This window comes from Chelonia mydas, chromosome 6 (assembly GCF_015237465.2).
Source record: "Chelonia mydas isolate rCheMyd1 chromosome 6, rCheMyd1.pri.v2, whole genome shotgun sequence".
NCBI lineage: Eukaryota > Metazoa > Chordata > Testudines > Cheloniidae > Chelonia > Chelonia mydas.
Window position 1 is genome coordinate 105,946,211 of NC_051246.2, and position 25,895 is coordinate 105,972,105.

The 25,895-nt window shown below is 41.5% G+C and overlaps 2 protein-coding genes, 1 long non-coding RNA gene and 1 other non-coding gene across 7 annotated transcripts in view; 1 reads left to right on the forward strand and 3 right to left on the reverse strand.

The window, feature by feature from the left end:
* The window catches only part of SYNE3 (spectrin repeat containing nuclear envelope family member 3), a 102,525-nt gene extending 99,430 nt beyond the window's left edge, over positions 1-3,095 (reverse strand). For both annotated transcript variants that reach the window (XM_037900906.2, XM_037900904.2), the window contains exon 1: positions 2,715-3,095. The gene's annotated coding sequence lies outside the window, so the exon portion shown is untranslated. The remainder of the gene's footprint in view (positions 1-2,714) is intronic.
* Positions 3,096-12,622: 9,527 nt separating this feature from the next.
* LOC119566460 lies at positions 12,623-14,738 on the reverse strand. The gene is made up of 3 exons (XR_005225600.2): positions 14,606-14,738; positions 13,654-13,770; positions 12,623-13,080 (listed from the first exon to the last, which is right to left on the reverse strand). It is a non-coding gene; the product is annotated as an uncharacterized LOC119566460 (long non-coding RNA).
* Positions 13,479-13,747, reverse strand: LOC114020656. Its single transcript, XR_003565449.1, has one exon.
* A 150-nt stretch (positions 14,739-14,888) lies between the features above and the next one.
* Positions 14,889-23,946, forward strand: GLRX5 (glutaredoxin 5). 3 transcript variants are annotated; one of them, XM_037900910.2, is made up of 3 exons: positions 14,889-15,373; positions 18,090-18,262; positions 23,154-23,353. In XM_037900910.2, exons 1-2 carry the CDS (start codon positions 15,088-15,090, stop codon positions 18,218-18,220), a joined length of 417 nt encoding a protein of 138 aa, XP_037756838.1. In that variant the 5' UTR covers positions 14,889-15,087; the 3' UTR covers positions 18,221-18,262; positions 23,154-23,353. The 3 variants fall into 3 exon arrangements, with proteins under 3 accessions (XP_037756838.1, XP_037756837.1, XP_007065007.2); XM_037900909.2 differs by having other exon boundaries at positions 18,090-18,228; XM_007064945.4 differs by lacking the exon at positions 18,090-18,262 and having other exon boundaries at positions 23,154-23,946.
* Positions 23,947-25,895: the final 1,949 nt, after the last annotated feature.

Here is a 25,895-nt window from a genome sequence, read left to right on the forward strand (position 1 = left end):
AACATTGGGGCAAATCTAAACAGATGAGGGTTTTGTTTGTTTGTTTGTTTTGGTTTAATGTTAGATCTAAACTTTCCATTGCTGGGACACATCCACTACATTTCTACAATCCATTAAAAAAGTATAGCCAAAGTGACTGCATTGATCCCTGAACTTGCTTTTAGGTGTGCTGGATTTAATAAAAAGTATATTTTGCATGTAGCTTATACACTATTATCTACATCTATAACTAAATAAAACATACTGGCTAGCAGGGATGTGTATCACTGGTTGCTGCTACACAGGATCAGAATTGCTCAACTTCACATCACAGTCCCTGAAAGGTATTTAGACAACTAATCCTCATGGATTTCAATGGGAATTAGGCACCTAAATACCTCTGAGATTCTGGGTCCACAAATCTCTGGACTGGTTCACTGGCCCTTGGCAATAAAGTTCCAGCGCACTGCTAAAGGCTCCCCCCCCCCACCCGGGACTTCTGCCATTGTTTTGGAAATCTCCCTCCCCACCTAGGAGTGACAGGGTTAACTTACTAGCTAGTGTGCCAAGGGGCTGAAAGGAATATGGCAGCATAGAGAGCGGCCAGGCTTCCCAGGCCATCTTCTACAAAATACTAGAGGCCAAAGTCCACATAGCACTTACAGAGGAGCTTCCACAGGCCTGGGTGAAGGGGGTAAAATGGTGCAGATGTGACAGTGCCTGTTCCATATCCATGGATCCATCTGATTTTCTTCCCCTTAGCCTGTGGAAACGGATATACCTGAAGCATTATGGGCTCCGTGTGTTTCAAGATTGATTAATCATATTTTATTCTGTATCTACATCTACACTAGAGATGTTGATTCAGTCACCACTATGAGCAAAGGGGCCACCCTAATGGAGGCACTGACTCATTTGCTAAAAGTCCTGCAGATAAGAAATGAAGTTACACCCTCTGATCTGTTAAGGCAGAAAAAGATGGTCTAATGCATTCAGAAAGATTTCCTTTGCCATTTGAACCGCCCCAAATGGTCAGTGTTCAGAGATACACTTTGAAGGTTGTGTTGTCTTTACCATTAAATCAAAATGTTGATTGCATTGAACTTCTCTTCTAACATTTTCCAATGTTGATACCAGATTTTGTATTATTAACCAAGTTACACATCTGATTGGCTCTTGCCATTGACGACAGTTTGTGATATGCTTAAGTATAAAAGTCATTATCATTGTACAGACAACCAACATGAAAATGAGTCCTCATGCTTATAAAAGCAGTCTGCTATGCAAACAATGGAAGGCTGACCTCAGCAGGCTATCACTTCACACCTAAAAAAGTAAGGAGGGATTAAATGATTAAGGATGAAGTACAGGAGTGGAGAGCCTGTCAAAAAAACTGAACAGCAGCTCTCTTTCTAAATATATATTTTTTTCTCTCCCCAAAATAAAAGTCTTCTCTCACTGGCAGACATTTGTGGTTTGATTTAATGTGCAGCAGTTTCACACATTTCCTGTGACAGGCAGAATGCCTAAGAGACTGGGTGGAAAGCAACAAACAGTTGCTGGCAAGCAATAGTAACATTTACATTGGCATGATTTGATCTTTAGGCGGAACCTGTGCAGTATCTTTACAACAATGCGGAGGCATTTGTACCACAAGGTAACTGGGCTCTTCTCTTTTTAGTGCAATACACCCATTTGCACATTCTTGTGGTTGATGACAAGTAGACATTATACAGAATCTATGAAATTCTGATGTTTCCCTTTTATGTTGTTTGTGGACAGGGATGTACCCAAACCAGAGAGAACTGCAATCCTTACATTCCTGAAAACTATTATTCAAATGTTAATGAGTCACTTGGCAGACCTGAAAAAGTGATGTAAGATGTGAGAAGCAGGCCATTTGTGTGGTGTACCAATGATACATGTCTTTGGAATGATAAAAACTGTAACATCAGGGCTTTTCCTGGCATAGTGTAGATTTTAAAGAATGTTAATATTAAATCAGTCTGTTCTTTGATGCCGCACATGGCTGTACAGTGGACATTCAGAGGATGTCACTAGAAGAGGTTATAGAAAACTTCTTTCTCTACTGGGAAGGGAACAAAAAGCGTTCTAAAATCCAAACACAATGGGTCAAATCCTCTGAGGCACTGCTCACATACCTTGCGCACTCAAATATTACACTCCCTAAAACAGGAGTTTTGTTGCTGCAAGGAATATAAGTAAGTTTGGACCTTTTGTCTGAGCAATCTTGGTAGTGCCACTTAACAGATGATACCCAAATCAGGTACAAAGGATATCTGTTAAATGCTTTTCTCCTGGCTGTCACGGATGTCCAAAGAAGCAGCAAGTCCCTGTAGCATCCTTACGTGTGAAGAAAGTCTAGCACATACCAGAAGAGAACACAGTGGACAAGATCCTCAGCTGATGTAAATCAATGCAATTCTATTGAAGTCAATAGAGCTATGCCAATTGACACCAGCCGCCAATCTAACTCAATTTACACTTACACAGTTATGGGCAAAACAGTTTTATTACAACATATGGTCTGCACGCTAAGATTCTTCCCATGAATATAACATTTGCTTCAGTCTGGCAGTATTTTTGAGTGTACACACTGTGTAGCAACAATCTGTATCCATATTTTGGAGATATTTGAATCTTTCAGGACACTGAAAATATTCATAAAAATAGTTGTCACACCCTTGATCAAGTTCCTCCTGCTGGACACTCACCATTGTTGAGTTTTGATCCACACTGCTCATGCATGTGCTTTTATGCTCTCCATTGTCTGGGCAGGCTTTAGTCAAGGTCTCTGGGTTCAGCCCCTCTGACACACTTCCTGGGCACAGAATCTGTCTGATATCCCTCTTCTGAAAGGCCCAGAAATGCTGAGTCCCTAAGACACCACGATAGCTGAAGCACCCTCTTATGGCACTCTGGTTTATAATTTACCTGATAGTTGTAGCAAATAGACACAGATTTTGCAGGAGGATACCTAAAACAATCACACTTTACTTTAGGCAGCACAATATATATATATAAAAAGAAAAGGAGTACTTGTGGCACCTTAGAGACTAACCAGTTTATTTGAGCATAAGCTTTCGTGAGCTACAGCTCACTTCATCGGATGCATCCGATGAAGTGAGCTGTAGCTCACGAAAGCTTATGCTCAAATAAATTGGTTAGTCTCTAAGGTGCCACAAGTACTCCTTTTCTTTTTGCGAATACAGACTAACACGGCTGTTACTCTGAAACCGGAATATATATATAGATTCATAGAAAATAAGTACACAGTTCCTTGCCTCTGTTTCCTCACCACTCTTGAGAGTTCTTTGGGATTTGGTCACAGTCCTCGGGAGAGTGTAGAGTTCTTCCTCTCCCCCGAGGTGGGGGTTGTTCCCCAAGTTTTACTATTTGTTACTACCATAAGTTCAATGCAAAATATGATTATGCACATACACGCAGTCCCTTAAAATGCTTCTCTGGGAAGATTTATCCTTCTCAGTCTCTATGGAATAGTACCCAGCCTGTATGTAGCACATGCCAACTACTTAAAGTTGAAAAACAAGGGATAGTCCCACAGTATCCTTCAAATTCCCCTTGAGTTTTTGCAACAACAGTCTGCAATTTGCACAGTCCTCTTCTCCAGTAGGGTGAGGAGCTGCGAATCTAATCCAACAAAACTAGCAAAATCCCTGAAACACAGTCCTTATAGCAGACGCTTATAGTCTTCATGTTGCTTCAGCCCAAGTGTGGCTCCCACTCCTATTTATAAACTTCTCTCCCTTCCCTTGAGTTCCCATTGGTTGCTCTTTTGGAGTGACTGTGCATGTGACTTGCCAGGTTGCTTGCCCACAGTGGAAATTACCCAAATAGCTTCAAACAGCTAATGAGCACACCTAATAACTGCCATATCCAATTCCTGGATGGTCTGGCCCTCCAGCAGAGTTACCCTATCTAGCTCCAGCAAGTCTTCAGGCACACAATTGAGATTAGGAAGCTCATTTAAACTTCATTTTGATTAACTTCTGGTATTGAAGTAACAAGCTGAAGTGGCTTGAGTGGCATCTAGAACCCATCAATGGAATTATTTCTCTTTATCTGTTTTCCATTATGTTCCCTGAAATGTAAATAAGAATGACATATAGTGGCTTTTATGGGAAACATTTGGTCTGCTATTCATGAAATTGTGCTAATGTGTAGGTTCTCTCCTTAAAGATATGGAAGGAACTCTGGCCTGAAATGTGGCTTGAGAATACATAAAAAGGGCAGACAGGTCACTGTAATTGTTTTTAGAAGTATAGATACATAGATTAAAGGTGGTTGTGAGCTGTTTCATCTTCTGTAAGAGGTAAAGGGCTTAAGGCATGAGACTACTTTTGAATGTTAGCCTAGCAACAAGGAGTAAGTGGTGAGTCTTGTCTTCTGGACCACTAACTCTTAAGGGCAGCAATTGTCCTTTCTGGTTACATAGTGACTAGCACAATAGCATTATGACCTGGCTAAAGCTACTAGGTGCTGCTATAGTATAAATGATAACTCTAAACTAGATGCTCATAAAAACAATAGGAAAAATGTGTTACATCACAACTCTTAACATATAGGCACCTTGAAAAATCACAGAAACAACACTTCAATTCCCAAAGCCAAGTCAGTTGCCAAGGCTCCCTATACAATGAATAGGGAGAGAGAAGCCAGCACACTAGGCTGGAAGCTGCCTAAACTACCCAAAGGGAGATGCTGACAAGGGGCATGTGCTAAGCCTTGCCCCTCTCTCAGAGATAGATGCTTGAGTCTGGCCTGCAGGGAGGCATCTATCTGTTAGTGATCCACAAAGAGGAATTCCTCTCCTGGAGGACAGGACAGCTTGGGCACCTAAAGGATTTCTTGTGGGACTCCACCTGCCTTGTTCCACACAAACTGGCTGGAGGCAGAGATGGTGTCACCCACTTTATGACTTTTAGCCCAGAAGTTAGCGCACTTGCCTGGGATGTGGAAGATGCAGGTTCAATTCCCCGCTTCTTCCAGCATGGGAGAAAGGATGTAAACAAAGGATCCTACCTCTCAAGCAAGTGTTCTAGCTACTGGATTATGGAGTCATTCTCACATACTCTCTCTCTCTCATTGGCTCAATGACAATTTAAGTATTTATTCACAGTGGAACACATGAACAAACACCTGTGTTCCTCTGGGTTGTGACTTGCTCTGGGGTTTAGGCATCCAGACATGTAGAGGGAGGCAGCAGTGCAAATACTCAGAGGCAGAAACATAGGCACTTAAGTAACTTTTACTCTGAAAATGTAGGCATCAAGTAAGGTTAGCTGTGTACCAGGAGATTTAGCAGGAGTTTTGTGAATTGCAGTGGAGCCAAAACTGGGACTTAGGTGCCTAAGTACTTTGTGGCTCTGAGCCAGTCCCTCAAAACAAAACTGAGAACTGTGTATCCTCCCCACTCTTTCCTCCCTTATTTACACCAATAAATGCTGCAGTGGAAGCATGTGGCTTAAAGCCGCAAACTGAACAGAAACAATGCCACTGAGAAAAGATGTTCTCTTTACCTCGTAGTGTGCAAATTAAAATGACACCCTATCTGTAGTATTTGGGGAAAACATACAAAAAGTATAAGCAACCGTTAAGTAATAAGGAGCAAGAAAACTTTAACTCTCTTGTCACCACAGAAAAGTTAAAAATTTGGTACAATAGAGATGACATCAAGGTAAAAAAATTAACAAGGGTCCCCTACAATGAAGTTTGTGGGGGGAAAGGAAAAAACTCCATCTTGGTCAAACCTGATCAACTCAAGTGTAGTTTGTTTGTATGCCAATAAAGAAACCTCAGTGATGAGTCTGGAGTTGAATTGATTGCTTGGATTTCAGAGAACTGGATAAAGCATTCTCCCAGAACTGGATGAGGTGTTCTGGATAAACCGAGTTGGAGGGAACCCTAACCCATAGAAGTCATTTATATTAAGTTCTGTGCATAAATAACATATAGGAAAGTTTATTTTACTGAAATAAAAGAAAATAATCCTGGCATTTGCTCTTAAGTTCAACGGCAACCAACTGCACTCCCCTTTTCAATTTATTCACTCAAAATGCACAGCGATAAATGAAACATTGCTATCTTGGTCTTCCTGACACACAACTCCCGAGAATCCTCCCTCCACCTATACTACTCACTCAGCTGTCAATCATTCAGACTTTAGATAGTACAGTATATTGTTATTTGTATGCAGTCTTTCAACTAGCAGGAAACAGGTGCAAGGCCAAAGGGCTCTTGCCGGCTCATGTTTAAACGTTGCAGTTCCTGAAACAAACCTTTATTTCCACTTTCCCTCTTTGGCATATGTACCTTAACCCTTCCGCTGCTGCAGCTCTAAGCTAGAGTGGAATGTGGTAATGTTTGCTTGGCTCATCAATGCCTCCATGTGAAGAACCTGATACATCTGGCAGCTGCATAGAACATGCACTTTTCTCCACTTGCCTACAATGTCTGGCAACAATCAAAAGCTAAAACTAAAGCAAATATGTGTTGAGGTCCAGACAGCTAATGGTTTAGAAAGGAATCCTGGCAAATAAATAACATCAAAGGGCATTTGCTTTACTGTACTTATAAAGAACAAGTCCATTGTCAAGGGAAAAGGGATAGTTATTTCATAATCCAAAACCATTTCCAGGATTTTGTGTACGGGATGGAAATTAGCATTTGGTTAGGAGTTTAAACGGATGCCCCAATCACTCACAGGCCCAAAAGAGACATTTGTAAACACCAAGCTGATGATGCAATTGAGTGAAGTTTACCTTCTTGATTCAGGTACTCAATCCTGCAAGGTGTTAAGTACTTCCAGGGAGGCGTTCGGCACCTTCAACGCCAATTGACTTCAATAAGAGTAGGTGGTGTTCAGCACCTTGCAAGAAATGCTCAGTATCATGCAGCATGAAGCCCTAGCTCCATTATGATTAAACTACTTAAGTGCTTACTGTTTCGCTTGTATCTGAGCTAGTCACTGAACCACCAAATATTTGTACATGGATGCATAGCAGGTACATATCTCATTTGTTTGCAGAAAGGGAGTTTATTACTCTAAAGGAATATTGTCAGCATAAAACCACACATTTCACTGTGAAAACTCAACTTGCAGCACTGTCAGTGAGTAAACACCTGAGATCAGTATAAGTGAAAGACTGGAGAGAAAAAATATTTCTCATTCCCCTCTCCCCCTCCCCCCGTTTACGTTGTGCATTTGACAGCACTTTGTAAAGAGTCCATTTTAATGAGTCCTCAGTACACTCACTTAAATCAGATTCCCAGTTTTTATGGATTTTTCACACTGCAAAACAGGAAAGACATTTTAAAATATAAGAAAATAACTGTAAAGCCATAAAATTCAGCAGAGAGCTCTTAACTCATTTTTTTTTTTTAAAAAAAGACTTTTAAGTTTATGGCGTCCCTTTAGGAGAACTAATTTATAGTCCTCACCACGGATATTCTGACTATTCTTTGAGTCCTTATCACTTGTGTTGCAAATGTCGGGATGGTAACCATAACCTCGAGGGCATAATTACAAATGGTGACCCATATGGGGATTAGAACTGCTGAGAACCTTTGAAGATCAGGAGAAGTTGCACTGGTTAGTGCATTACCCTCTAATTGTGTGGCTCTTTATTCCCCTCTAGTGGCTTGACACACAGGTTTATGAGTCTGCTACTACCTTCGCGCTAATGCAGCTTGTCTTTTATCTCAAGCAGTATTTTGTTTAATTTCTAAAAATGATAATAAAACAGCACCCAGCCACTATTCTAGGTTACCTTGACAATCTTTCTAAAATTTCACCAAACACAGCAATCTCTCTAGATTGAATAAAATAACTCAGCAGCAAGCTGAATAGAAATTAATGTACCCCCATGCAATTCCTAGTCCTTCTTCCCCCTGCCACTCCCAAGTCCCCTTGCACAGCCAGTCTCAGTTCTCCCTTTCCCAGTTCATCCAATTTGTCTCCTCCCCATGCTCCCCAGTTCCACTGGTTCCCAGTCTCCATTCCTGAACTATTCATCCACTCAGTGCCTCCCTCCCATCCCAAGTTCATTATCCCAATCTCTTTGCTCAGCCAGGAACAGTTCTCACCACACACTGGTTCCTCATCAGCCCTTCCACACCAGTTCCCAGCCCTCCACCCCTAGTTCCTCATCCAATGTCAGTACCCCCCACTGGTTCCCAGCCCATCCTGTTTCTCTTCCTGGCTCCAAGTCACAGTCTCCTTGCTCAGCCAGTACCAGTTTCCCTCTTTCCCCCTCACTAGCCTCCAGTCCCAGTCTCTTCCCCACAACAGTCTCCCAACTTGTCCTAATCTGCTCCCCCTATCCTTGCAGGACCAACTCTTTCCCCACCGCTGCATTTGAATCAGGCAGCTTCTTCCTCCATGTTGCAGGAATCCACACGGGGAGGTACTGAGAGCATAAGACAGGCAGGCTCCCTGCTCTCAGTTCTGGTGCCTGGCTCTGAGCCCAGCACAGAAATTTCAGGGACAGTCTTCCTCTGCCTGTGGCTGGGAGCGTGCCCAGGGTAGAAAGAATCTGAGATTTTTAGCTGTTAAACTCCAAGAAGTCTGTATTAAGCATGTACAAACTGCATTTTTTCAGAGGCTCAAACCTTGGCCAAATCTGAGTGAATTTTCAGAAAGACAATAAAAGGCACTTCCTTTGCTAAAATTTCAAGTCCACATTCCAAGGCACAAGGGTATTACAGCATTTCCAAGAAAAGGTCACCAGAATTTTTAAACATAGCAAAACAACATATTTGTCCCTAGCCTCATTCTTGAAAATCCTTGTGATGTTTTGGCTGAAACTGTCCAAAACAATTCAGCTTGAGGCAGATTGCTGGCACAGAAAACTTCATTCCAACTGCTTAAAAAGTTTGGTAAACAGAAAACAGGGTTTTATAATGGAAAGTGTTGGGCAACCTTAATAGGCAGCACTACCCACCCAACCTCTAACATCAGTATCATTTTGACAAATTCTAATTTGAGGCTCAGTTGAAAAACTATTCTCTAGTTTCCTGGTTCAGTGTCTCACCTTAGCACCACAATAAATATATTACATATGTGGTGAAGAGGTTGCAAGTTTATATTTTTACAGAAAGGACACCTGACACGTAACAAGTCTTTTTACAGCAGCGTCACCAACAATATTATTGCTAGACCATCAATAGATTGCATATACTTTCACTGCTGAACTTTTTTAACAGTGCCCAGATTCACGATGAACTACAGATCTGAAGGCAAAAGCAAGTGATGCAGATTGGATAAGTTTAAGGTTTAACAAGGCATCCTCCTTCTTGCCACCATATTAAAAACAAAACAAACAAAAAAAAAACCCTCTCACCACTGTAGTACAAAGTGGCTCTGGTGACCTGTATGAAGAACTTGAGCAGTTCATGCAGTCAATGGATAGGTTTATACTACCAGACAAAAACCTAAAGACAGAATAAAAATGACTTGATTGAAAAATACTGCAATTGTAAAAGATGTTTGAAAGCCTAAAAATGTTTAAATTAGGGTAAAAATATATATCCAAAATTGAAGTCAGGAAATTCAAAGAAAGGGCTCGAGAAGTATCCCTAACTCCATCACCCCTTCATATCCTGCCATGGCGTGTGCCACTCACATGACAGCTTCACATCTATGCTAAGTATTATAAATAAATAGGAAGGAAATAAAAATGAAAATGCATCACTCTATGCATATTTATACCTCTCTGGGCAGTAGGTAAGAATCTTTGAAATAGGCAAGGTCACATGGCCCTCTCTGTTCAATAAAATGAGCTGGCCTGTGGCAAATTTTTGTAAGGCAGATACATATTTTGTTATATGTGTATGGGAAGTCTGAAACCATACCGGGGGTGGGAGAGAAGATCTCTACTTTCTTACTCTTCACACAGAAAGGAATGTAGGGAAATTAAAATTTGTATTTCAGCTGTCTTGTTGTGGCTCACAGTGGCTCAAGTACATAGCAGATATCTGAGTGTAGGTAGAGCTGTGAAAATGTGGTCTCTTGCCTAGAGTGAAAAATGGGATAAGAAAGTGCTAAGTCATTGGTCTTGGTATGAGACAAAATATTGGTGCAACTGGCTCACAAAGGAAAGATTAATCAAGAAGAGCATGTAATAGAATAGGTAGCTCTTACACTAGTATGGATTGCTACTGAAGTGCTGGGAAAGTGACTCATGCTAGAAGCACAGAAAGAGGTATAAGGCATCTGTCTTAAGGAGAAATAGCTTGATTAGTTATCTCTTGGTGGTGTCCACTACCTTTCTCCTGCTAGTTTCCAATCTGTTCAGTGAAAGGATTCTTCTGCTTTTCTGGCTTCCCTTCTTCTTTGGGGTAGTTAAGAGTTCAAGGAAGGAGATGAAGATCTGGAGAGCTTCAGGCTAGGTGGATGGGATGGTGGTGAGACTGCAGCTTTGGCCCTTCTCACCCAACACATAACTGGAGAAGTGCAAGGAAAGATCACTATGAAAAGACAGATCTTCTACTTGGAAAGGAGTCAGAAAGGATGCCACATTGCTCACCAAGTGACTCAATTATCCACCAAAGAGCATAGGATGCAACACTGGAGCGTTTACCTCTTTAGAAGCAGCTTGGTCCAATGGGTTTTTGGCCATACACCTTAAAGAATAATTGATGGGCAAGTACATCCTGGTTTGCTAAAGTCACAAGAGCAGAATGGGCTGACTGGTCTTATCAGATGTCTCCAGAGGAGATTAAGCTGATGTGTGAGGAAGCAGAGCTTCCCCACAAGCCCTCCAGACTCCGATTCCCCTACCCATTGGAAAGCAAGGGTCTGTGGGCTGGGAGTAATCATAGCACAGCTCCTCTTAGCTGCCTTCCTGCTCCATGATGATGGAGAAGTGGAAGAGAGAGAGGCTATGCAGCGGGTCCAATTCGAGGAGCAAAGTTCTGCAAAGCCGGGACTCTGAAAGGAAAGAAAGATCACTAAGATTACACTATTATATCACTGTTTGTGCCACTTGAGGAAGAGAATCTGGCTCTAGGGCAGAAGCATGGGCAAGCCCCAAGGCCTTACAAGAGAGGTACAGGCTCAGCCTCTCACAGACTGGGAGAGCTCAAGATCCAGAAAAAGCCATTCCCTGTTAGAGGAGCTCAATGAGAAATCCCATATGCAGTATTAGCTGAAGGGAGGGGCTCCAACTTTCATTTTATATTAGAAGCTAATCACCATCTTGACTACAGAGAGACTAGTAGCTCTCTAGATTGTCTACCTACATGCTATAAGAGTTAATACCAACTGGTCTCATAATAGTCAGAGCTGGAGATTTTTCTATTTAGCATAGAGCACAGATGCCAATTTGGCCCTAGATAGGTTTGCTTCTGCTGACAACCAGACTCAAAAATTCCATCCAGCTTCTTCTGCAGAGACCACACAAGCACTCAAAATGTCCTCGTCATTGCTTACACAGCTTTAGTAGGGCTCTCTGCTTTACAAAGCAAAAAAAATTACTGATGTGCAGCATATTATACCTTGACACCATTTAGAGTCAGACAATCTATGGGTGGTCTAGTTACTTTGATGTTTCTTGTTCTTTTAAACCTAACATTCAGAAGCCACACAACCATACCTTCTTGCTGGTTTTGGAACCCTCAGTTTTCTTTGGTAACTAGCATGCTGCAATTCTTCTGTATGCCTCTACTGAACTCCTTCCCAAAAGAAGACACCCCACTGTAATTAATTTTAGTAGGCCAGGTGTAGACAGACATCTTGTTAAGAATGAATGCCCAAAAAAAAAAAAAAAAGGGGGGAGGGCCTGTAAAAGCCATTTTAGTGCTCATGAGTGTCTAAAAACAGGACTAGACAAAAAATTATTAGAATTGCATGAAACATTTAATATTTAGATCATTTTTCCTATTTTTATTAGCATCTAGTTTAGAGTTATCATTTATACTGTAACAGTACCTAGCAGCTTTAGCCAGGTCATAATGCTATTGTGCTAGGCGCTATGTAACCACCATAAAGGACAACTGCTGCCCTTAAGACAGGGGTGGGCAAACTACGGCTCAGGGGCTGCATCCAGCCCTCCAGACATTTTAATCCGCCCCTCAAGCTCCCACCAAGAAGTGGCTCCCAGAAGCAGTAGCATGTCCCCCCTCCGGCTCCTACACTTAGGGGCAACCACGCTGCCCCCGCAGCTCCCATTGGCCAGGAACTGTGGCCAATGGGAACTGCAGGGGCGGCACCTGCGGACAGGGTCATGTGCAGACCCACCTGGACGTGCCTCCGCATAGGAGCTGGAGCGGGGACATGCCACTGCTTCTGGGAGCTGCTTGATGTAAGCACCACCTGGAGCCTGCACCCTGACCCCCCCCCCCGTTTCCCCAACCCCCTGAACTTCTCATTTCTGGCCCCACCCCAGAGCCCGCTCTCAAGCCACTTCAACTTGTTACTCCAATAGGAGAAGTTAATCAAAATGAAGTGTAAATGAGCTTCCTAATCTCACTTGTGCTCTGGAATACTAGAATTGATGCTAGCCTTTAACTACTAGTGACAGTTGTGTGATGAGTTGCAGAAAGCATCTGTATTCTTTCAATTAAAAAAAGGAAACAGGCAAATCAGTGATTACACATAGTCTTAGCATATTTCACAAGAGTTTACTAATAGTTTTAATTATCCAGGGATTGTGTATAGCTAGTTTTTACCTAATGAAGCCAACATGAGTTACATAAGGGTCAGCTGTGTGGTACTGAATAATGTTGTATTATGTAACGTGAGTAATATCTACAGTGGAAGAATTTTAGAGCTTAAGTATTTCACTAGAAGTGTGTTACAAATCAATTTAGAAACTAGGTACCCATTATAATAGACAATCCAATTCAGATTACAAGAACAAATTAGAGGGACTTGTATAAGCACTGCAACTTCATTTAAATATTACTGATTTTTATCATATATTACAGGTCTTCAGAATGGTATGAGATTGGCTTCCGCAGCAGGAACATCTGCAACATTAGGAGTGCAGTAGATTTCCTTAAAATTCCCACTGAAGCCACATTCAGATTTCTTCAGAGTAGGTGATTTGAATCACTAACCTGGAAAATAAACAGAAAGTTTTATTAATAAGTTTGAATTTTAGGAAGATTACAGTTGAATAAAAAGACAATTTCACCAAAACAGTCATGACTGTTTTGGTAAAATGGTCAGACGTAAAAGCAAGGATCCATTTTGCCATTAACTGATACCTATTTTATGGAATGGACGAGTGTATAGGATAATACAGTTTACGCTACACAGCCAAAGGATCTTGTTCTAAGTTTATTCAGTGGGTTGTTTTTTTTTTTTTTTAAAATAAAGAAGCATCATATAAAGCTAAGTATTATTTAAAAATATTCTTGTTATGCAAGACTACCAATAACTATCACAAACCAAGTTCCTGCACATAACTCCAAATATACATTGGTAAGAACAGGTTTGAAGGAACCCACTGAAAGTTTATAGCAGTTTTTAGTGTTCAGCAAAAGCAGTATTTGCTAAACAATATCAGACTGCAAAGTTACTCTTACTGTTGGTAGATGGATAATGACATGGAATAAGTCATTATCTCCGTGGCAACAGAATTAGGACTGTGAGAGGAATATTGCACATGGTTCTGCTATTACTCTTACAGGCATGCCTCGGCTTCCTCAGACAGATGCTCTCTCTGCAAGCCTGGTAAGCCCCGAGTACAACCAACCAAGGGCAGCTCCAAGACCACAGACCCATCACTGGAAACTCAGAAAATCCTGGGCAAAGTTTTCAAAAGTGACAAACACCGTGGAGCCAAAGGTCAACAGGAATCTAGGCACCTAAGTGCCCACATCATTTGTAAAAGCAGGGACTTGAGTGACTTTAAAATTTTACCCTAAGACTCAGCTTTTAACTGCTACTAAGAAAGAGGCACCTTGTGTCCCTTCACCAGGTTCCCACCCCTTCCCCCACCCAGCCTTGAATGACACCCTCTACTCCAGGAGCCCTGCTCACAGCGAATAGCGAGATCTCGACAGCGACCAGCGGGGGCTGGTTAAAAGCTCTTCCCACCCCGCTTGGCTCCTTTACGCGCCACAGCGGCGGACGGAGCCTTGTCTCCGCGAGGCCGGCCCCGCTGATTCTGCCGGTGGGTCTCGAGGGCGCTCGGGGAGACGCGATGTTACCGAGCCAGATGGGACAGAGCCACCCGGCCCCCGGGGCAGCCAGACAGGCCTTGCACGCCTGGGGGATGGTGACCAACTCGCTTCCCCACTAGGCCTCGGCCGTCACGCGCGGCCCGCCCAGACCTGCCAGCCAGAGCCACAGGCGGCCGAGCCCCCCGCGGGGTAAACCGACCCCGGACCCGGGCAGGGCGCGGCACCACCCAGCGAGGCCCGTTGTGCTCCGGCACCGCTCTAGGCCGAGAGAAGCGGCTCGGGGAGCGCAGCCCCGCGCTAGGAGCTGGGAGACCCCACGGACGCCGAGCCCCAGATCCCACAACGGTCTCCACCGCGCCTAAAATCCCGGCCGGCCGAGGGCTCCTCAGCGCCGCCGGCCCGCACCCGGGTCCCCACCCCCGCCGCAGACACCGCGAGCCGCACCGCGCTGTACCTCCGAGATGCCCCCACAACACCGCCCCCGCGCTCACCACACCGGGGATGGAAGCCGCCAAAAGTTACCCGCCCCCTCTCTGCATCGGGACCCTGACTGGCCTCGCCCTACGCGGCTAGCACAGCCAATAGCAACGCAGCAGGGGCCGGATTAATAATTCAGTGGGCGGGTCTATCCGGATGTCCGGCGCATTATTGGTTGTTCAGGTCGATTGACAAATTTTTAAATCCACTCAAGACCCGCCGTATGATCCCAGGCTCAGCCAATAGGGAGGAAGCGCCGTGAACTGGCGGACGGGCCAGAAAAGTCTCTGATGCACTCTATTGGCAACGGATGTGGATTGACAGGTATTTCTGCCCATCTTTGGTTAAGGTTATCCGTGACGTTTTGCCGCCTCTACCAATGGGGAGGAGGAACGGACTGGAGGTGGATCGGGTGGCTGTGTCGCTCACCGTGGGAAGCTGCGGCTAGGGAAGGACGCGATGAGCGGTTCTTTGTGCTGGCTGCGCGCGGCCTCGCTGCTGCGTGGTGCCCCGCTGCGATGTGGCGCGCGGCTCCTCAGCCAGGCCGCGGCGGGGGACGGCGGCCGAGGGTCGCGGGAGTCGGTGGAGCGGCTGGTGCGGGCGCACCCCGTGGTCGTGTTCATGAAGGGCAACCCGGCCCAGCCCCTGTGCGGCTTCAGCAACGCCGTGGTGCAGATCCTGCGCCTGCACGGGGTGCAGGACTTCCAGGCCTACGACGTGCTGCAGGACGCCGACCTCCGGCAAGGTGAGCGCCCGGGTAGCCTTAGGGGGCTGTGGGTAGGCAGACCCGCCCCCCTCCGACACACGCTGGAGGGGACCCTGTTGCGGGCGGTGGAGGGAAGGTAGTAGCCTTCCACGTACACCCCCAAAAGGGGACCCCGTAGGGGCTTGCTTTTCTCCGTGGGCGCTGAGCACCAGCAGCTCTCCCTGACTTTACTGGAGCTCTAGATGCTCAGCAGGGCTGAAAAACCAGGTCTGAAGTGCCTGCTATGAGCGAGAAAGTCGCAAGGGGATAGTATCGTGTCTGTGTGAGCCGGCGTCCCGCCTTGTCACGCCCCAGTGGCCCGAGTTGTAGCCCATCTGGGGAGCAGCTCAAATTGTCAGTTGTAGAGGAAGGGTGATCTTGGGACTGGGAGTACAGAGACCTGGGTTTTGTTCATGGCTGCTATAGATGTGTGGTTTTGTGCTGTGTTTATCCAAAGGGCCTAAGGAAGTTAAGTAGGCAGATCCTATGAAATTCTATCTCTGTGGCACATCTGTAAAACAGAAATAAAATTTATTAGCATACTTCATTTGGGCAATGTAACCTTAATGTTTCTAAAACACTTTAACCTTTTCCCTTAGAATGTGTACAAAGCCGTGTAGATATCAGCTGAGCTGTACATTGTATTGCCTGAAAGCATCGTCCTGGCATAACTTCACCGTACAGTGAAATTTTGTAGTCTCTGAAAGTAATCCCAGAATCCATTAACCCCCCCCGCCCCCCCTTTGGTTCACCATGTTTCAAATTGGGATGATACCTGAGAGTCACAAGTGTGTTCACAGGTTAAAAGGTGAGGCCCACAGAGATGACAAGCTGTGGCATGATTCTTTATCTTGGTCTGAGCAGCCAATCCCTGTGGCTTGTTTTCTTTGCCGATTGTATCTTTTTTCTTTTTTGAAAGAAAGATTCTCAAATCAACTAGACCTGTGCTCACTGTTACCGATAATGGTGCTAGTACCATACATTAAGGAAAAATGGAGGCTATAAACAAACAGTGTATGCCAGTAGCAATGGAATAGAAGAATATTTTGTCCATTGACTCAAAGCTATAACATTCCTGAATAAGCTTCAGTAGGAAAACAGTTTGTCAAAAGAATCACTATCCTCTTGCTAGAACACTGCTTATTATGTGCTTGACTGGAGCAACAGAAATCTGTGAAGGAATATGTTGGCTCATACAAGATAGGCAAGGCTCATTATCTTCATCCCACTGAATTCAAATCTTAATTTGAGTTACATTACATTATGTGCTCTATTCTGTTTTATGCAAATTATTTGCAGGCCTCTAAGCTCTTACTAACTTCCAGTGTGACCTCTAGGTTTGGTGAAATTTGGGTCGAAGGTGGCACAGTTCAGAAGTTATGACTGACATCTCCTTTTGGTTCTAAACTCTTTACAGCTTGACAGTTGCTTTGCAGCTCTCCTCATCTTAAACAGCCATTGACACGTCATCACAATAGTTTTGGAAAATATTTCGTTCAGAGACCATTCTGTTTTGGCTTGTATTTTCCTCCCCACCATTTCTGTATTAAGGAATGGTAAGCATTTATACGGATAGCAAAGATGGATGATAATACTTAGTCCTGCCTTGAGTGTAGGGGACTGGACTAAAGTCCTCTCAAGGTCCCTTCCAGTCCTACAATTCTGTAATAGTTATAGTAGTAAAGCTGGAAAAAAAATCAGCCTAAATTATCATACTTCAGGACCCACTACTGACAGGAATTTCCCCTGAGGCTAGGTTATTCTATAAGTATATTTTATGAGGATTCTTGTACCTTCTACTAGAGCATTTGGTAGTGACTGCTGTCAGAGAGAATACCAAAACTGAAGACTTTTAGAACCACTATCTGATTCCTTATGTGGCAGCTCCTTCCCTCTCTTGCCCCTAGAATTTTATCCGCTCCTAAAACTTCTCATTTGAAAATCTTGTTTTCTGTTTTACAGCAGTTTGATATCTCAGAGAATTGGGATTTCAATTGATGGATGTGAAGCAGAAGGCACAGATGAACTATGAAAATTGGGGAGGGGGAGTACATAAGAAATAATCCTTCCCATACTTTAATTTTTGTGATATTTTCTGTGACTACCAGTGTGACGGGTTGGGTCACAGAAACCCCCTTGAGACTGCCACCTGATGTGCTGGGACTACCTCTGAGCCTGTTTTCCCTGGTAGCTTGGGACTTCAGTACCTTGCCTTGTTGAGCCAGACACACTAGCCTGCTACAAACACAGGCCCAGGTCCAAACCACATCCCGCAAAAGCTGCAGGCTTAATTGAAAACAGCTTAAGAAGTGCTCCTGTCTCCAACACCCGTTCCCAATGGGATCCAAACCCCAAATAAATCCGTTTTAAACTCATAAATTGTTCACTGTCTATAACACTGATAGAGAGATTTGCACAGCTGTTTGCTCCCCCAGGAATTAATTACTTGCTCTGGGTTAATTAATAAGTAAAAAGTGATTTTATTACATATAAAAAGTAGGATTTAAGTGGTTCCGAGTAATAACAGACAGAACAAAGTAAGTTACCAAGCAAAATAAAATGAAACACACAAGCCTAACTCTAATACAGTAAGAAACTAAATGCAGGTAAATCTCACCCTCAGATTTTACAATAAGCTTCTTTTACAGACTAGACATCCTCCTAGTCTGGGTCCAGCAATCACTCACACCCCTGTAGTTACTGTCCTTTTTTCCAGTTTCTTTCAGGCATCACTTTGGGGTGGAGAGGCTATCTTTTGAGCCAGCTGAAGACAAAATGGAGGGGCTTTCAGGGCCTTTTATATCCTCTCTCTTGTGCAACATGACAACCACAAGATGGGGTCTCTAGCCACCTGGGCAAGTGACATGTCTATGAATGATTCAGCTTTTTGTAGGTTGACACCATTGTTTACATGTTAGTTTGAATGTTCCCGGGAAAGCTCAGATGTGGATTGGCGTCTCCCAAAATCCATTGTCAGTTAAGTGTTTCTTGATTGGGGCACTTATTGAGAATAGTCCTTTCTCAAGAAGCTGACCAAATGCTTCACTGAGGCTACTTAGAATCAAACAAATACATAGCCAATCTTCATAATTTCAAATACAAAAATGATACATGCATACAAATAGGATGAATATATTCAGTAGATCATAACCTTTGCAGAGATATGTTACATGGCATATCTAGCATAAAACATATTCCAGTTATGTCCTATTTATACTCATAAGCATATTTCTACAAAGCATTATGGGGTGCAACATCACAACCACATTTCTAGCCACCCCCCAGAATACAGTGGTTCTTGGACTGTCATCCTTGGAGATCTGGCCGTTCACATACTGCTTCTTGACCTTGTTGAGATGCTAAATTGCATTAAGAGGCACCTAAAATATGTTGTGTTAACAATACTTTTTCTTATTGTAGTTGTCTCAGGAATGTTGAGGTTATCAGGGAAATTATGAATGGAATGTGAAATGGCCCAGAATACGATCTCTGTCTTGAGGTATGATGGACACTGAAAAAGTTTGAGAACTCCTACCACAGTACATCAGTTCAGTGTATCAGCATTGACTGCTCAGGACTTTTCCTTCTTTTGGTAAAGTATAAAATATGCCTTCTCAGGCCCCAATATCATGCACAAGAAGTATTCAGGGAACACTCTGCCATCCCGAGCAACCTAGAAGCTAGCTTATGTGAAAGTATTTGTGCCTGTTTTCCTGGATCTCCATTTCTAGAAGGTTGCTAGTCTGATCACATGAAACTTCTTTCTGCTTGCTTCCCTTTTGGACATGCCTAGCTTAGTGCTAAGGTTTCATGGGTTTACTTAAGTATAATGATTGAGAAGTGGGATATTTTTGCCTTGAAAGCAGACATGCAGGTGTAGGGCGCTAGCAATGCTTACTATAAACACTTTACAGCAAGTTTGTTTGTTTTTTGGTAGGATAGGAATTTAATACTTTATATTTAGATCTATCAGGTGGATGATTTCTCTCTCTGCTCCCCCATTTCCCCCTTTACTTCTTGCATTTGGGCCTCTGCTTTCTTCTTTTCATTTAGCCTTTAGTTGAAAGGTTTATATCTGGTCTTTATTTATTTATTTATTTATTTATTTATTTATTTTATTTTCAGATTGCTTTTCAGTGTCATGATTTAACTGTAGTGAGATCTCATGGTAAAGTAAAATATTAATACCAACGGTCTTTTACATTATATTCAAACTACCTTATTTTAGTTATTGGTAAACTTGAGATTTTGGGATCGTGCTTTCTGGAAGTCTTTATTAAACTTCAAAATATAAAAATGTTATAGCTCTTTCTATTTCTAAAGTAAAATGATTTGTTAATCGTATGATTTAATAGAATGATTTGATAAGTAAAAAATAGCATGCAGCTGGGTTTCTTTCATGAACTTTGAACAAGTCAGTAGTTCATTGCATAATGATCCACGGAGTTTATTTAAGCTCTGGGATTGGACCATAGGTATGCAGCATTGAAAACAATGTTATGAAATTTTACTTGGTTTTCCCCTTTTGTAATTGGAGAAGTTGGTGCACTGTACACTTAGGGGAGAATGTTGATACGTTCTTAATATTACACTTAAGGTCATGTTTGTTTTCCATGGGAGTTTTGCCCAAGGACGGGAAAAATGGGGAATTCAACTAACAGTAGGGGGTAAGGAGGGACACCAGACTTCAGGGGATGGAACTGCAAATATGAGAGAGAGAGAGAGAATTTTGTTAGACACTTTCATCTGTAGTGAAAATAAAACATATCCTAGGTAAAGGGGCTATTTATAGTTTAAATGGTACTTTAAAATGCTTTGCTGTGACTGTTTAAAATGTAAGCATATTAAAATGTTAGCCATAACAAATCTCAAGATGCAGTTTCTAAAGAATTAGTATTGGTGGGATTAGCTTTCTGTATTGTTGACTGTGCAAACCATAATCTCACATGATTGGAACTCTAAACACTTCCTTATCAATATATATTTAAGTATGGAAGTGAGTAAGGAGAATTGGCTAATCTGATTAGAAATCATAAAACAAAGCACTTGAGGTAGAAATTAGTTTATTATAGCAGCTAAATGAGTAAAGGGTTTGGATAGGTCATGCTCTTTCAAGTGGAGAAAACAGTCTAAGATTCGCAAAAAGAAAAGGAGTAATTGTGGCACCTTAGAGACTAACCAATTTATTTGAGCATAAGCTTTCGTGAGCTACAGCTCACTTCATCGGATGCATTCAGTGGAAAATACAGTGGGGAGATTTTATATACACAGAGAACATGAAACAATGGGTGTTACCATACACACTGTAAGGAGAGTGATCACTTAAGATGAGCTAATACCAGCCGGGGGGAGGGGGGAGAAAACCTTTTGTAGTGGTGATCAAGGTGGGCCATTTCCAGCAGTTGACAAGAGTGTCTGAGGAATGGGGGTGGGGGAGGGATAGTTTTACTTTGTGTAATAACCCATGGGAGTGGATGGGTCATTACACAAAGTAAAACTATTTCCCCATGTTTACACCTCCCCCCACTGTTCCTCAGACGTTCTTGTCAACTGCTGGAAATGGCCCACCTTGATTATCAATACAAAAGGTTTTCTCCCCCCCTCCCCACCCTTGCTGGTACTAGCTCATCTTAAGTGATCACTCTCCTTACAGTGTGTATGATAACACCCATTGTTCATGTTCTCTGTGTATATAAATCTCCCCACTGTATTTTCCACTGCATGCATCCCATGAAGTGAGCTGTAGCTCACGAAAGCTTATGCTCAAATAAATTTGTTAGTCTCTAAGGTGCCACAAGTACTCCTTTTCTTTTTGCAAATACAGACTAACACGGTTGCTACTCTGAAACCAGTCTAAGATTGTTTAGCTTGATACATTATCATCTGGGAGGCACCTTTAACAGCCATTTGGAATTTTCCCTAATGTACACTTTAGATAGCACGGTTCTGTTGTCAAAGTCAAATTTGTAGTAATTATGAAACACAAAAGTTCCTATAATTTCTAGAGAACTTTTAAGGCACAGATAAATCATAGAAATTAGGTGGAAAAGACTTAATTTGACTCCATTGTTTGACTGTGATTTGGAGAACATAGTCTCTGAATAAGGATATGTCTGCTATTAAGTTGATACCTTGGTTTATTGTTGCCGTTAAAGAACTGGTTTTTAGAAAATAAATTTTTACCCTCTGTAAGGTGGGAAAACTTAATCTCTCCATGTTATGTACTATTTGGTCTTAACAATTTTCAGTCAATATTTTTCAGAGTAACAGCCGTGTTAGTCTGTATTCGCAAAAAGAAAAGGAGCTGTAGCTCACGAAAGCTTATGCTCAAATAAATTGGTTAGTCTCTAAGGTGCCACAAGTACTCCTTTTCTTTTAGTCAATATTTTGTCCCCTGCAGTGCAGAGTAACATCTACTAAGAGCAGTGGTTTTCAAACTGGGGTACATGAGCTCTTGTTAGAGGGTATTCAAGGAAAATCCTGTAATGGCGGACAACACATTTTATTTAGTAACACTTGGCAATCTAATCATTGGTATATTATGACCGTATCTCAGATCGGGGATGATATGATAAACTACATTATTTGGAAAAGGGTACACGCCTGCAAAGTTTGAAAACCACAGACTTAGAGCATTGTCTGGGATCCTTGTTAATGACTAGGGATGAGCATGCAGTGATATGGTTCTTTGCACTTTAAAGTTAAGAAAGTGAACTGTTAGGTTTGCAGTGTTTGGTATGATATTAAAGTTACAAACTGCATGTATAAAGCTACAAACTGCATGTATTTTTCAACATCTATAATAATTCTTATCTTCCTGAGATCCTTCAACTATAACTAGCATCAACAAGTAATAATGCTTGGCATAAGGGTATTCTGTTGTGAAAATTTTTTGACTGGTCTTATTTAATCTTTTATGTATATAATTTTAAAAATTGTTTAGTCTGCATGGCTTTTCAGAAGGGTTAATTGTAGCAGACTACATATTTATTTCTTAACTTCATATTACATCTTGTGCTCCTCCCATGAATTTCAGTGTCTGTCAGTAAAAGATAAAGCACTAGAAATTCAAGGACTGTTAGAGGACAAGTTGTCTTGTAAATGAATTTGCAGTAGCAAATAGCTCTGTATAAAGGCAGTAAGAATGTATTCCCTACAAGGAGCTTTAATAATCCCACAGAGGATACTGTAATTAAATTCCCCATACAAACAGTACTGGACACTGATTTAAAGGGCTCCTGTTTCTTTAGTTGGCCAAATAAGTCACTTTAGTACAGGGGTTCATTTTATGGTAAAAATAAGAAAGTAAGCAATTTTTCAGTAATAGTGTGCTGTGATACTTTTGTTATGTTTATGTCTGATTTTGTAAGCAAGTAATTTTTAAGTGAAGTGAAACTTGGGGGTACTCCAAGACAAATCAGACTCCTGAAAGGGGTACAGTCGTCTGGAAAGGTTGGGAGCCCCTGCTTTAATAATCTTCTCTCATCCCCAGGAAGCAAGCATGATACTTGCACAGCTCCTGTTTAAGAGTCACAGTTGGAATTGAACTCGGGTCTCAAATTTCTAGCTTTAGGTGGGAGCCAAAACAAACACAAAGTTTAATGGAATGTGGTTAATTCTGATGGCTCTTCTGCAATACACAGGACCCACAGCCTCAAAGAGAAGGAACTGAGAGTGTTAAAATCTGCATGCTGCTAAAGTAATGCCTCTTACTTTTCATGAATTCCAGTATATTTGAAAACAATAGATTTAACCTTTTAAAATTTATTTTCTGGTACAGGAATTAAAAACTACTCCAACTGGCCTACCATCCCTCAAGTATACCTAAACGGTGAATTTGTTGGTGGCTGTGACATACTCCTCCAGATGCATCAGAATGGAGACCTAGTGGAAGAGCTTAAGAAGTTAGGAATCCGCTCCGCACTTTTGGATGCAGAAAAAGATCAAGACAAAAAATAAAAAAAGCAAGCGATTTCATTTTAAAAGATGGGACTATAATAAACAAACAATTTTTGACAATACCTTATTACCAGAAAAGCCTTATGTATTATCTCAGAGGAGGCATCTTTTTGAACTGACACTAATGTTTGTCTATCAGTAAACAAATGGTAGCTCATGGTACAGGTGATCTGGTATTTTGGTTTAAGGCTATTCTGTTGTGAAAATTTGATTATAACCATTGCACTGTAATTCAAATGTCTGTGGAACTGAAATAAACAAGCAGCCTACTTATACTTGTGTTAATTCTTCTTGCCTGAGGCAGGAGTAAATGAAAGATTGTAGAATATTATTTTTGTGGCTCTTCTGTGTATATCACTTGGCTAATGCTTTGATATATAAACCTATGTAGATAGTGTTTGTAGCTTTTTTTGCTTCTCTTGAAAACACTATCAAATAGCCACTGTCATTCTGTATGAACACTTGAAGATAGGACTTCTTGGGAACCTGTAAACTTGTGTATTTGTTACCTGCAAATCTGTTTCTAACAAACTGGAGGAAAACAGTCAGATGAGTGAACTATGAAATACACCTTTATTCCTACAGCTATAAATAAATACATTAGTAAAAACAAATGATACGTTGATCATTATTGCTTTGTTTCCCAAACTGTAGGTTGTAACTACTGATGGCTTTTGGGAGACTACTGGGAGTTGTGACTAAAAGGTTTTAAAGTAATTTTCTGTTGTACATCTGCCAAAAATGGCCTCGGTTTTTACACTTTGTGAAATTTAAGTCTCTTTTATCAGTGTTCAGATGTGGAAATTCTATAATTCTTCCTTATGGAGAGCGGAATAACTTGAAAACCATGAATATAATCTTCTGCTACTTGTCAGCAGTACACTCTTTAGCTTTACGCTGACAAATATTTATTCCAACTTGATTGCTGTGCCACAAAGAGTGTTGTCCTCAAATATGAAGTAAACAAATGAACTGTTCTTTTAGGTACCAGTACAGAAGAGCAAGGGAGGAGATGTACTGGGCAGATGGCAGAAATGTTTGCTGGATTGTCTCTCTTTTCTGTGAAGTGTCAAACTCCAGTGTTTCTACAAATAAAGTCATACAGTATATCTGAAAAAAATAGTAAATTAAAGTTAGTAGTCTCTCAAGAATTACTGCTATTTGGTTTTTGTGAGTAAAAGTAGCGCTTGCCCATGGATTGAGCAAATGATCTGAAAAATAATTATCCGGTGATTGTATGATTGTCTACATTATTTTGATTTATCAGTAAGTTTCTAACGAATTTGATGATTTTTGTTTTGAATATTATTATTATTGAGCATTCTTTCACTGTGTGATTGACAGAAAATGTGCTTTTTTTGAATTAAGAAAATTCTGAAGGGTGGGGGGAATCCAGGGCTATAATTTTGCAAATTAGGAATGAGCAAAATGAGAGGTTTGGAGTATAAGAGTCCATTTCAAATCTCTTCTGTCTAGGTGCTTCTTTGAGAGTTAGTTCAAGTGCAGAAATCATAAAAGTTATTGAATTCTTCAGTGAATACTATTTTACAGTAACCTTACTGTAAGTATGTCCAATTCCATTAAGGAAATAGTGAGGAAAGTATCAACATGATGTAAGCAGGTGATATAAATATTGTATTTCAGTATAGTGTGTTGTGAATTTTTAAATTGTACTTTGGGCTAGATACCTGTGGCGGCTTCTCTTACTAAGTAAACAAGTGATTATCATGTTAAATGTTCATAGTAGATATTTGAATCTGTTTTTATGAGTACTAAAGCATGCCTATTTTCAGATGCTCTTTCAGATCTTCAGTTCTGTTTTTAATACCCTAAGGATGTGAAACTGTAACACTTCTTGGTCAATATCTCTAAGTGGGTATGGAACCAAAAGTGAAAGATTTAAGATAGAGCAAGGCAAACGTAGCAATAAGTATGTACTGTGTATAAACACCCTTAGTTTTGTCTCCATACCATCCCCTTTAGTTTATTTTATTACAGTAAAAAATAAACTAGACTTAAGAGCAGCTATTTGCAGGTATCTGTCATGTGTAATTACAGGTGGGGTGAAGTCTCAGTTTGTGTACCACGTTGTATTCATGAAGTGCGCCCTATTAATTTTAAATGCTTAAACGTCAGTTCTGTGCACTTCAGTCTTAACTTCCTTACTCTAATATTATACATCCAAAAATAGCTTTGTGTACATAAAGTCTTTACAAACTGTTTTGTTTTCAAAATGAAATTCTCTTAAATGCTGTTTTGATTTCCTCCTTTTTTCTCTGGGACACATACATAGTTTTCACCATCACATGCTACCATCTAACACCCAAGCTAGCGATACTATTTTTCATTCTTCCTCGCTTTGTTCCTTAACTGTTTCCCAACTTAATTGTTTGAAAAATGCTCCGTTACCTAACCTGCTGAGGAACATATTCATTCATGGTAGGTTTTCAAATGTTTGTTCGGACAAATAAACCTCAGAGCAGCCCTCTAGTCTTTCTCTTCTCACGTTGATTAGAAGTGTTGATCTTACTGCTTGCATAGTATATGAGTATACCAGGGGAAG